The sequence below is a fragment of the Dipodomys merriami genome, unplaced genomic scaffold (assembly GCF_024711535.1).
Source record: "Dipodomys merriami isolate MVZ:Mamm:240054 unplaced genomic scaffold, mDipMer1.0.p SCAF_15, whole genome shotgun sequence".
Classification (NCBI taxonomy): Eukaryota; Metazoa; Chordata; class Mammalia; order Rodentia; family Heteromyidae; genus Dipodomys; species Dipodomys merriami.
In genome coordinates, this window is record NW_027202826.1 from 5,288,106 (window position 1) to 5,301,862 (window position 13,757).

At 41.3% G+C, this 13,757-nt stretch overlaps 1 protein-coding gene across 7 annotated transcripts in view; it reads right to left on the reverse strand.

Moving 5' to 3' along the window:
• The window catches only part of Inpp4b (inositol polyphosphate-4-phosphatase type II B), a 338,999-nt gene that overhangs the window by 207,115 nt on the left and 118,127 nt on the right, over positions 1-13,757 (reverse strand). For 6 of the 7 annotated variants that reach the window (XM_070022124.1, XM_070022126.1, XM_070022120.1 and 3 more), the window contains one exon: positions 3,247-3,297. The exons of the other annotated variant lie outside the window; for it this stretch is intronic. In XM_070022124.1, the coding sequence (XP_069878225.1) occupies positions 3,247-3,297 (51 nt within the window). The remainder of the gene's footprint in view (positions 1-3,246; positions 3,298-13,757) is intronic. 7 annotated transcript variants of the gene reach the window in all.

Below are 13,757 nucleotides of genomic sequence, written 5' to 3' on the forward strand. Positions count from 1 at the left end.
GCTCCACATTCTCACAATAGATCAGTTTCACACGACAACACCCAGCAAGAAAACTGTCTACACCTTTCCCTGGGCAGTTGGGTTTGCTTCACATTAATATCAAGAACACTGGAACCCTCCCCAAACCCTCCAGTTAGAAAACAAATCATCCATCAGGAGTGTGGCGTGTCTGACCACTGGGCCAACTAAGGCCCACACACCACTGGGTGCACAAAAGCACACACATGTGCCACTCATGCTCTGTCGGCAGGGCTGTCTGTCTGTACTGGGGGTTTGAACTCACGGCCTTGTGCTTGCTAGGCTGGTGCAATACACCTGAGCCACGCCTCCAGCTCTTCTATTGACAGCACGATATGACTTACAAAGGCTATAAATATCTGTATGGCCCTTGGCTGACAAAAGGCTGACAACTGTAAAAGAATGGAATCTTCTTTGTTTCTCAGCTCTGAGTTCCCAGAGAGGGGAAAAAAATGGTACTTATTGCTAATGGAGGAGAATTGCAACCCAGAGCTATTTTTGTCTTGGCTCCCCCTGTGGTTGTAATCATGGATTTTAAGAGAAACTTTAAAAAATATTATGTTTCAAATATAATTAAAGGGACAGCCTTTCCTGTGTCTACTTTGATGCTGTTTCTATCAGGGGAAGAATAAAGACATAAAACACAAAGCTTCATTGAAGTTAGAGCTCAGAAGTTTAAAGTATGGCCCTGAATTAGTTATTCTACCCACAAGTGATAATCTGGGAGATTTTCCTGACTCTTGCCGCGTTATTGACTGGCCAGCATTGAAGCTCTCATTTCCTTGGCATTCCCAACGGTCTGTGGTCCTGTACAAGTTACCCCAACTCTGGGACTATATTCTCATGATAACTTTATCGAGAAATCAAGAAGCCTAGAAAAAGCACTTAGTACACTCCCCAAAAATAACAGGAAAGAGATAATCAGTCTTAGGATGCAACGTAATTGAGATAGTACACCCCACGGAAGATGCTTTACAAGTGTCTTCTGTCCAACTTAAATTCCCCGCAAAATGCAGACGTTGACCCAAAAGAAGAGGAAAATATCTAGGAAAAAAAGGTCTGCAATGCAGAAAGAAAAATACATGAGTAGAAATAAAAAATTAGACTCAGAGAAAATATAGTTAGGAAGGCATTCTAGATAAAAAAAAAAAAAAAAGCAAGATATAAAACTTAAGATCCTTAGTGATTACTGAGAAAGCATTTCTGCAAACTCAGATTTGTGGAGTGTCTACAGGATGTTGTGGCTTGTTAGGGCATCACATGGGTGCCGGGGAAGGAGCTGGAGCCCATGAGAGGAAACTAGTTTTCACATAGGCACAGAACTATTAACAAGCAGAGAGGCTGACTCAGAACCTCTAGCCTCTCTGCCTGTGCCTCACTCACAGGGTGGGTGGCAATTCTTTCTCTCCTTCTGACACGCTCCCTGTCCACTCCAAACAAGGCTCTGGCCTCTTTTTTTTCCCCGGTCATGACAATCCAACACTCAGAATATCGTACTGGTGCACAGACCCCAAAGCAGATAAGCACTGATACATGATTTCAATCACCCAGTGCAGAGCAACAGCCAGAAAGCGAGTGTGTCGTCTCTCCCTATTTCTGGACTCGCTCTCTGAATAACAGCCAGGGAACCCTATTTCTGGACTCGCTCTCCAGGGAGTATACGAATAATCACCCTATCCCGTCAACCTCATCAAGGACTAGACCCAAGTCACAGAGTCCCTCCAGTGCTCACATTGATCTCACAAGGCATTGACTTAGGTGGAGGCCTTCTACATACTATAATTTGCAAGCTCCTCCCACAATATTTCCAACTCCTATCCAGAGCCAGGCTACCAGAAGGAAAAATGATTTAGCCTTAACCCCTAAAATGGGACTACTTCAGTGGAGATATTCTCCAAGTATAAATACCCACTGAATTTAGAAGACTTAGCACAAATAAAGGAACATGTGATACAGCATATAATTTTGTATTGATTGCATTTTCAGATGAAAATATCTTATGTTAAATAAAATATATTAAAAGTAACTTAAAGAAAGGGGTGATATTGATCAAGATGCATTGTACTCATGTAAGCCCTTAATACAAGTACTGAAAGATAATACAAATACAATTTAAAAACAGATAAGAAGAAAAATACATTCTGTTTTTAAAAATAATTATCCTTTTAGTAAACTGGTTAATATAATTTTAATCATAATATAATTTTATTTATTTATTTATTTTTTGGGTCCGGTCGTGGGGCCTAAACTCTGGGCCTGGGCGTTGTCCCTCAGCTCTTCAGCTCAAGGCTAGCGCTCTACCACTTGAGCCACAGCGCCACTTCCGGCTTTTTTCTTTTTTTTGCTTATGTGGTGCTGAGGAATTGAACCCAGGGCCTCATGCATGCAAGGCAAGCTCTCTATCACTGAGCCAACTTCTCAGCCCTATAATTTTAATTTATTCTTTACAAACATGGCTACTAGAAAATTTATAATTACTTATGAAGCATGCCCTTTGTGGTATATTCTATTTCTATTAGTTACTGATAGTTTAAAAGTTAAATAAATATATCAGCATTGCGTGACATATTCCTATAAAATTCTCCCCCCCTCTCTTCCCCCCTCTCTCTATTCTATCTATATATATATATGAGATATATGCTTTGAAGAGCCAAAGTGGATATCATAAGTCTGATATACAGTGTCTACACATATAACTTATCAGATAGGCCTTTTCTAGGTATACTTTCTTCACTCTTAGACATAACAGATATGAGTTTTCATGGTTTTCCATCCCATAATAAGGGAAAAAGAATATAAAGACTATTAGCATTAAATAAAAGATACCAGAAAGGAGAAAAACGGAAGGAATTGTATTAGAAGTTGATAAATAATCCTCACCAAATCAACAAGTTCTTTAAGGTAGTCATTTACTATAGAATTACATCTTAACTATGAATACATTTCAAAAGATCTAAGAACACAATTGGTAGCAACTTAACTAATTCATTAAAAAACAGCTTGGAAGTGGGCAACCAGGGCCTCACATCTATAATCCTGACTACTCAGGAGGCTGAGATATGAGAATCAAGACTCAAAGCCAGCCTTCAGCATGACTGTGACGGTGCCTGCTAATTTAACTCAGTTGTATTTGTCAGCGATCAAGGAGTCAGGAAGCCAGACACCATCCAAACGAACTTCAAAGAGCAATGTGGGTGCCTATTTTCTTTTTAAAGACAAAATTCTTACCCCAACTTCTGGTGGGGGATCCTTGTGCTCAGGTTGGACACTGGTTCGAACCTATGGAAAAGAAAACAAACATCTTCTATAGGATTTTAGTAGAAAGGAGAGCAGAAGCTTCATACAGGTGGTAGACTTCGATTCTCTTCCTATCCTGTCAATTCAGACTCTTATGGTTGATCATTAACAAAGGCGCTGGCTCTGTCAGCACCCATGCCAGCACAATAAAACTGCCCTTTTATGGTCTTCAAACTTCCTGATTTTCCTAAGAAGACTGGGCTGCTTAGGATTCTCATACATCACATCCTTGTTGAATACATAGATCTCTAGCATTTAGGCCAATCACCTTTCATCTCTTCTAAAACGACCATCCAATGACAGCCTTCGGATAGAGGACGTAATCCCATGCAGGCTTAACAAGTATTCCCCAAATGAACTCCAAAACCCACATATCTGTCCCCCTCACAGGAAAATTCTGGACTGAAGAATAAGTCCTCAGCATCTGCATTCATTTGAAAAGTAATTTTGATTTGGGGGAGGAGTAAATGTCAAACAATCAGCCACCTGGGAAGCCTTTCATATAATCATTCTAGGTAAAAAAAAAATCCTCTCCTAGGACAATAAGTAAACATGGATTTCCAACGGACTGGGAAGTCTGGATCCTAAACAGTTGTTAGAGCTACCCTGGGGGCACCTATTCAAATACACATGCCCCAACCTGTCTTCTGATTTTCCAAGGCTAATGTAGAACGAGAGTCTAGTTCTCTCAAGAGAAAAGAGGATGCTTCAAACGGAAATAAAAATCACAATTGTCTTTCTCACTTCAAAAAAGAAAAAGATAAGGACCAGAGTAAACTCAAAACTTCAATGGAACATGAGTTCATTTGAAATGCAAATAAGACAAGCCAGCTAAATGCAATGTGCAAGCAACACTGGTCTTAGTATGAGCAGGGGGTACAGGGGCTAGGGAAGCAGCACCCCAGAAGCACTTGATGGATCAAGAATTCAAGGGTCATTTTAACAAAGTCCCCAAGAGTTGTGGGGCTCCTGAGAGCACCAGGTCAAGGATCTCAGAAAGAAACGATTCCTACCCCAAACGACACTCAAAGCCTTCCTAATGGCTCATTCATCCTTAACACAGCTTCCATTTTCTTGAAAAACAGTCACAAATCATGGTTTAAAGAAAATAATGCCTTTGCACTTCCAGCTTAACCCTCCTTCTTCAGTTCTTGGTTTATGGCAGACCCCACACTACTTCTCGCGCATTTTGTCAATCCTCAGGACTCCAAATTGTTCATCAGACCCCAAAACAGATGACAGGAGAGATCCCACCAGAGAAACTATGCTAGTTTATAGAGCACCCTGAACTCAGAATTGCCTGAGAGCACTCACTGGCTATAGCTAAGTAGCTGCAATAAGGTTCTTGGGGCCCATTGGATCGTTCATCTCATTATCTGAGAGCCATCAGCTGGCTCACTATATTATCAGATGCTGTGGTTGCTGTGGACCATAGTGTTGTGTGTGTGTGTGTGTGTGTGTGTGTGTGTGTGTGTGTGTGTGTGTGTGTGTGTGTGTGTGTGTGTTGACTATGTATATGTTGCATATAAACACACATTTTCTCTCTCTATTTCTGTATCTAGACAGGTAGATAATAGACAGATATGACTATAGGTAGTGATCTCTATAGTAAATATCCATTTGTATGTAACACACCTACATGTATGCGTGAGCATATACATTATTTTAAAACTGTGACTGACAAATAACACTTTCCAAAGACATAAGTTGAATTTACAAATAAAGAATAAAATGACAGAGACAGATAAGAATCTGCATACACAGAATTGTACAAAATATTTGATTTGGATTATTTGTGTCAATTTATAATTAATGATGTACAAAGTATGAATAATATTGACAACTAAAACATGGCCCATTAAATTAAAATTTATATCAATTTTTATCATTCCTTACAAATATGAATAAATGTACAAGATGATCTTATTCCAAAGCCATGAATGTGAAAAAACTCAAAGGCAACTTGGAAAAAATTATATTAAGTGAAGTAAGCCAGGCCCAAAGAAACATAGGTCCCATGGTTTCCCTTATTTGTAATATGTAGTATATGTATGAGTCAAGCGGAAAAGGTCAGATAATGTGATGTCAGGAAAATGAACCCTTAGATGTGTATTTTAATGTTTTTTTCTTTCATGCATGTGTTTCTAACGCATTTATAAGATTATCTCTTTGTTGCTTTGTATGTCCCTCCCCCACAGTATAACCCCTGCTTTCACTATATTTGATGTCAGTATAACTTGTGGAGGAGATGGGGAAAAACCAGTTGTTTAAGGATACAGGTGGACCTGTTGCAACAATGAGAAGTACAAGTTGTCATGTCCAAAACGAGCTTTACAACGTCGGTGCGGGGGGGGGGGGGGGAAGGAGAAGGATTGGGATTGGGGGGAGGGGGGAGGCTGGGAAGGGATGTGAAGGGTAAACAAAGGAGGAGGCTGCAATGCTTGGTAAGAAATGTACGCATTATCCTGCCCATGTAATTGTAACTCCTCTGTACAGTATGTTCACAAATAAAATAAAATTAAATTAAAAAAAAACTCAAAGGCATTTATGGACTAGTTTGCCATATTCTGTGCATGTATTTGAAGGGGAGAGAGAGGGAGAGGAAGAACCAAGAAAAGTGAACTTTCTTTCACGTTATGTAATGCTGGTATGAGTACAGTTGTAGTATCTTCCAATATGGAATACTTGCATCATTTGTAGAGCTCCTGATTTAGATATACTGAAAGATCAAAGCTATTTAGATTATTATGAAGTCAGAGTTTCACAGGAAACCTATTTAATCTAGTATACATATATATATATATATATATATATATATATGCAGTTATAGAACGCTTACATTTAAGCTTCTATTTACTGGCATTATGATACTTAGTTTGTATATTGTAATTGCTTTTCTGACACACAGCTTCATCCCTAATTTCAGTGGACACAAGCCAAGTGGCAACCGTTGGATTTGCCATTGGGTACATCCCCTTTCTACTCTTTGGATCTTCAGTGTCTCGTGGACAAGCCAAGTGTAAAATACACTAGCATACAAGGTAATGAGTGCTACAGTGGAAATATGGGCATCTGCTTGAGAGCAACCACATCACCCTGTCCCTCTCAGAAGAGACTTTTCAAAAGAGGTAGTTCCGGAGAGTGTATCTTAATGCTTTTATAAGAGATTGCAAAGAAGTATCTAAATTTAAACACATTCCAAAGAATAGGACTGTTTTTATAAAGAAGGCTGTCTATCATGTCACGTAGATGGGGTTTTATTTGATTTTGACTTATCTACTCTGGGCCACAAGCAATAGGGAAGACACTTAGACAGAGGAGGGACATGAGCGGAGACCTCGAGTCACCTCAGTCACCTGGGGAGACTAACTGGACCTCTGAGTGCCTGGGCATATCTAGTCTTAAGTCAGATGTGTAGCCTGGGGCTAAAAGTCATCCCTCTGAATTGTATCACATCCTTTTGAGCCCTTGGAACACTACCTAATTTAGAAAGAGGGAGGGGGAGAGAGAGACAGAGACAGACAGAGACAGAGAGACAGAGAGAGGGGGGAGGAATGAGGTATGAAGGGAAGGGGAAGAGGATGGTGAGACAGAGAGGAAAGAGGAGGAGGCAGAGAGAGAAAGTGTGGAAGGAGAGAAGAACATCTTGTCGATGGCTACCGCTGCTGCACTTGGAATATTCCGCCTCACCACAGCGCCAGGCCTCTCGAGGCTCCGGCTTCCTCGGGAGCTCATTTTCCCTTTTTTGGTCCTCTCATGAGGTCTCCCTGTGTCTTCGTGGAATGTAAGAATGAGGGCTGGCTCCACCATTAAAGCTCTTCCCGCTTCCCTTGCTGGAAACTTCTATGATAGAACCTAAAGCACGGCAGGCCAGATCATAAGAATGATCCCAGAGTAGCTTGTGTTGTACATGCCACCTTGATTATTATAAAAGTAAATGGATTTTCTTCTCTATTCGTTTCAAAAGTTCAAAACTAAACTAAATCCACCTGGAACTCCAGGCCGAACTTAACACAATTCCCATCATGTTACAGACCTGATGTTTGGTTTATGTCAGCAGCCAACATAAGTTAGACTTCTCATTTGCTTTAAATGAAACGTTAGGTTCTGTGTAGCTGTGAGGAAATGAAAGCACCTGTATTAAATCATAATTTGCCAGCGTAAGCTCAGCACACAGACTTAAGCACACATTATCCTAGTTATGATTCAGCCATTGTTATAATCACTCAGGATCATAAAAAATAAAAGGCAGAGAAGACAAAGGGTTTTGATATTGTTGCTGCTGTTCTTTGAAACACAGGCAAGAATGTGACACGGCAGAAGGCAAAAAGAATGATTGCTAAGACATGTGAATTGTCCAAAACGTATCAGCAAGTCTTAGATAATGGTCTTATAATTTTAATTTTATGATACATAAGCAAACCTAAGTGAGTTAGACCATAGAATCTTAGAGATAAAAGAAATCAGGGTAACTTTGGAAAGATCACCTATTCAGTAGGAAACTTTCTCAGGAAAGTACATTTAGAGTTTTTTCTTTAATACATTTAGCTTCCAGCCTATAATCTCACAAATCAGTTTTGTAGAGGTGGTATTGTAAACTCACATGCCTAAAGATTCTAGGCTACCTGCTTTCACTGTATTTGATGTCGGTACAAATTGTGGAGAAGGGGAAAAACAAGTCGTTTAAGGATAACTGTGGACCCGTTACAACAATGAGAAGTACAAGTTGTCATGTCGAAAACGAACTTTACAACTTTGGGGGGGGAGCATTGGGTGGGGAGTGGGTGGGAGGCTAGGAAGGGATGGGAAGGGGAAACAAAGGAGGAGGCTGCAATGCTTGATAAGAAATGTACTCATTATCTTGCCCATGTAATTGTAACCCCTCTGTACAGTATGTTCACAATAAAAAAAAAAAAAAGATTCTAGGCTAGTTCAGTGAATGGAAAAAGAGATACAACAGGGGTTGCCAAAGAAGACTTTGGCAAATGGAAATCGCATTCCCATCCCAATCCCAGCCTCCAAAGAAACAACAACCCTCCAGCTCGGGATGACTGAAAAACTCCTGGAAAAGATGCCTTCCGAATATCAACAGATCCCAATTCTCTTTGCCGGAGGGTTATTATTACTGTTTACCTCTGCTTCCCAGATGCACACCTGGTACATAGGTCAGTCAGCCAAAGCAGACCAACTGCCATTGCAAAAACAAATTTTGTTTAAAAACAAGTGCTATCCTGAAAGAGTTGCTGTTAACTGGCAGCATCTTGTTGCTATAAAAAGAAAATGCCAGAGACAATGCACATGTACAAAAGATGAATTGTGTCACAGTTTCAGGTTTCAGGTACTGGTGGTTTGGCCCTTTGCTTTGGTCCCCTAGCGGTACATCACAGTGGCGGACAGGCCTGTTCTCAGGGCAGCAAGCAGGTGAAGAGAGACAAAAAGAAGCTGGGGTCCTAATACACATATCCTGTAGAACACCCCAATCTAAAGTGTAACATCGGCTTGGACAACACATCAGAATCAAGTGATAGATGTTGGCTTTCCACTCATTTTAGCTACATCCTAGGGTAATTAAATCAACATTGTTGATGGGAACAGATGAATATTTCTTTGCATGACTTTCTTGGCTAGGAAGTTACTTAGTAATGTTTTCTAGTGCTAGGCAGCTGTCAAAGTCCCCAGTGATATATGCCAATGTGTGTGAAGTAGGAGAGGATTGTGGGATTAACACAGAATAAAGCTGGGCTAGAACTGGATGAGGGCTAGGATGATTTGTTTCCCAACGTTCCTCTGCTGGGGCCCATACTATCCGTAACTAAAAATGTGACTATTTAGAGATGGGAGTTTCCATGAAGGAATTAAATTAAAAGAGGTCCTTCAGTCAACAGGATGGGACTAGAATTAGAAGAGGTATCTAGAAGCTCTCGTACAATAGAAAGACTATGTTAAGAGGCAGTCAGAAGGTGATCATCTCCAAGCCAGGGAGAGGTCTTAGAGGAAACCCACCTGACAGTATCCTGACCTTGGACCTTCTAACTCTGGACCTGTGACTCTCTGGTACTTAAATACCTAATCTGTAGTGCTCGTTATGGACAGTCTGAATAAACACACTCACTGGTCTTCTAGTACTATGTACCTGTCGGACAGTATAGGCTGGACTTCACCCCCGCCCTGAAGGCTCTGGAGCCTTTGAGATGCTCCGCTAGCATTGTGCCCCATACAGCCTCAAAACGTAGGCTATGCCTTTAGACCAAGACCAGCTGAGGGGGAAATGAAGTCCTCTTTGGTCCCCATTCATCATTTCAGTGACAACCATGCAAACCAGAGCCTTTGAGGAGGTTTCTGTTTGCTGAGTGCTCCCTTCTGCTCGGCAAAGCCTTGATATTCAGACTTCTAGCTAAGGGGAGGCTGTGTGAACAACCCCGAGAGGGAAATGGCTTTCAAGTCCTCTCTGTCAGCTCAGCATTCCCTCTGGGCTTCCTCTCTTGCCAGCTTTCGGCCCTTCTCCCTGGTTTTCTGATCACTATGAGGCTGTGGGAGTTTGACTGCTTTTTCTAAGCCTTCATCTAGCTCTGTAGCCTCCTGTAAAGCACCAGAATTCAGCAAGGGTTCTTACTCTGAGGGGGAAAAAAATGGCCTCTGATTTGAGCCCTGAAGTCTCCATTTCTTATATCACACAACTCAGTGGCAGAATGTTTTGAAGATTTCTCTTTCTCCAAGTAGCCCCGCATGTGGGCAAAACCTATTCTTCAGAAACTCTCAAAGAAAAAACATGTCCTGGTGCAACAGTCTTTGCTCTCTGATGGCTCACCACCGAGTGGGACGCTTTTATTTTCCAGTACTGGGGCTTGAACTCAGAGTCTGTGCTTGCTTGGCTTGTTTGCCCAGCTGCCACCCCTTAAGCCATGCCTCAGGCTCTGCTTTTTGCTGGTTATTTCTAAGACGAAGTCTTGTGGACTTGTCTTCACTTTGAACCATACTCTTCTAGAGCTCAGCTTCTTTAGTAGCTTGGATTAAAGGTGAGAACCACTAGTGCCTTGTTAGAAGTATTCTTCCTTGGAAAATGTGTCTACTTAGTTGTTTCTGTTTCAATAGCAGGATGATGTGTTCAAACATAATATTTGTAATCTGTCTGGGTTTTTGTTTTCTAGGTATTTCCAGAAAAGAACTGCTTGTACTTACCACATCCTACTCAGGATTAACTAATCATTCAATTATTCTCTCTCTCTCTCTCTCTCTCTCTCTCTCTCTCTCTCTCTCTCTCTCTCTCTCTCTCTCTCTCTCTCTCTCTCTCTCTCTCTCTCTCTGTTTCTGGTGGCAGGGCCTCACATAGGCTAAACACATACTTTTTATTCTGAACTAACATCACCAGCTTCTGAGATTTAGATTTTAGTAAGTTTAGGGATAGGGTCTCACTCTGTAGCTCAGGCTAGTACCCAAACTATGACCTTTCTGCTTCAACCTCTTGAATATTGGGGTTACACTGGTATCCATCATCCTTGGCTCTTTGAACTTAATACATAAAAGTTTCTGTCAACCTAAGGACTTTTCCCAGGCTAAAGGATGAGAATATGACTGTCAATAGAACAGAGTTTGTTGTGACTAAAAAAGGAAAATAATTTTGAATCTGTGTCATACTAGTTAACCAAATCCATTCTGACCAGTAGCTCTTAAATAGCATTTATTTCAAATACTACTACTCAAATGTGATACAATAATTCCTGACCACTAATGCTATATTGGTCATTATTAAGAAACTGTGATCAACTTTCAAATGTCAACACATATTGCACAAAAGTTGGTATATGACATTCTCTAGAACTCCAAGACTAAAAATAAAGTAATAGTTAAGCCAGGTTCCAGGGGTTCATACCTGTATGAACTACTACTCAGGAGGCTGATGTATGAAGGATAGTTCTTTGAGGCCAGCCAAGGCATTAAAGTTCACTAGATTCTAGCTCTGTAATAACCAGCGAAAAACTGGGAAGCAGGGATAGAGGAAGGAAGGAAGGAAGGAAGGAAGGAAGGAAGGAAGGAAGGAAGGAAGGAAGGAAGGAAGGAAGGAAGGGAGGGAGGGAGAGAGGGAGGGAAGGATGGAGGGAAGGATGGAGGGAGGGGGAAGATAGATGGAGTTAAATCACTGGAAGGCACCGGTTTAGTTTAAATGCATCTAATCTTAGGTGTTTTCCATTTCTCTGAAGCAGCAGTTTTTACCCCACAGCTCTTCAGTCACATGGGTCCCCTTATGTTTAATTGGTGGCTCTTTAAGACTTCTAATTTTTCTCTATGAACGCCCCATTACACTACAGTCTACCAGTCATACAGGAGTCGTGTGGCTGTCCAGGTTAATGGTGGCTGCAAACGGCGCTCCAGAGGTGCATAACTCCAAGTTTTGCTGCCGTTATCCACGTTCATTCCACTCCTGTTTCCAACTATTGCAGCATCTATTGCAGGCAGGTGAAAGAATATGGAAGAACAGAAATATCTGTAGATATTCTCTTCCTCTCTCAGAAACTTTCTAGGAGATCCAGGTTTCTGCTGAGAAGAAGAGATGCCAAGGCATGAGCCAAAAAAAATACTCTACAGCTGCTCTGAGAGCCCAACATTCTGCCCTCCAACTCTTTACATCTGGATCTTTCTGACAGGAATACTAGGAAAGCGAAGTCTCTCCAGAACCTACTGTTCTTCTTGTATTATGTATAAGAGAAGTCCTATGCTGTGCATGTATCTAAAGCAAAAGGGACACATTTCTAAAGAGCTGTGGGTTTAATGCTAGCAGATTTCCTTTACATGTCCAGAAATGTTGGAGTTGTTTTCAAATGGGAATAAAGAATAATGGCATTATTGTGCTGCAACAGCACAGTCTAAAAAGTCCTGCAGACAAAAGCTGATAATTCATTAAACAACCACCCGGTGTGAGTTAGAGCTCCATTCCTGCTGCCACATGCCACGGTGTGTACCGGGAATGGTCCCAGAGACACATCTGCCAGAGGTCCGGCGCTACTGAAAAGCAACGAAAACGCCATGAGGTGACGCCTTGGGGGAAGTCTTTTTTCCCACAGTTTCAAACTGGTATCATTTAGTTGTACAAGGAAAATTGATTTGGTTGTGGACCTCCACATAGGCAACATGCCTTCACTAAGCTTCAGAAAGCGTTCAACAACACAGGGTATTTTGACCATATTCACTCTTCTTCATCCTCTCCATTTACTTCCTCCTCCTCACTAGTGCTGTTACCCCAGAGAGGTCCTTTTTGTTTTTTTAACAACCCTGTCATTTGGTTTTCAGCGCATGCTCATTGGTCAAGGGGGTTTGGCCATGTCTGTGTATGCAGTATCATTTTCATCAGATTCATCCTTTGGCTCACTCTGGCTTTCCTCATCCCCAACACTACCACTAGTCAATGCCTTTCAGTGAATTTCATGTCTTCAGTCACAGATGGGACATTCAGTCACTGAGGATCTGCAGTTGAAGGGGGTCCGGGGACCCCAGCCCTTTCTCCTTCCTCTTTTTTACTTCCCAGTATGAGTGGGCAGCATTCCCACCATGACACACAGGACCAATAACCGAACACGGCCTGAGACCTCATGCGCTGTGAACCTCAATCAGCCTTTCTTCACAAGCCGCTTTTCTCAGGTGTATCCTACAGTGTTAAAGATGACTACAACACTCTCAAAGCTCCACATGCAGAAGTTGGTAATATTAGGCATTAGTAATTAATATTAGGCATTAGTAATATGTGACATAGGCACATAGCTCAGTACAAATATTATTACTCAACATCAATCATTCATCAGATCCTTTTCATAACTGCTTCCATCTTCCTTCTCTACCACTTCAGCATACAAAACTCTTCATTCCACATATGACCACATGAGATAATGTTAAGCGAAATGTACCCCAAGACAGGGACACGAGTGGTTTTTTCTTTCTTGCTAGTGTTTTTAATGTACTTACAATGCACTATGTAATTCGTTTGTTTCTTTGTATGTTCTTCCCCCGTGGTATAATCCCTGTTTTCACTGGATTTGATGCCAGTATTCTGCACCTTGTATATACATTTTTGTAATTTGGGGAGGGGAAAGGATATTGGGGAATGCTTAAATGGGGATGCAGGCTGACCCATTCTGACGATGGGATGTACAGGACACTATGTTGAAAATGAACTTTACAATGTCGGGTGTGGGGAGGACAGGGGGAGGTGGGGAGGGAAGAGATGGTAGGGGGAAACAAAGGAGGAGGTAACAATGCGCACTATGAAATTTACTCATTACCCTAGTCATGTAACTGTAACCCCTCTGTACAACATTTTTACAATAAATATATATTTTAAAAAATCATCATACTCTTATTCAGAAAAGTGGAATGATCATTAAGGCTGATTCACTAGTTTTATCAGTAGACCTACATGGAGTCTATGCTACTTTAGAAACTTGCTACACAGA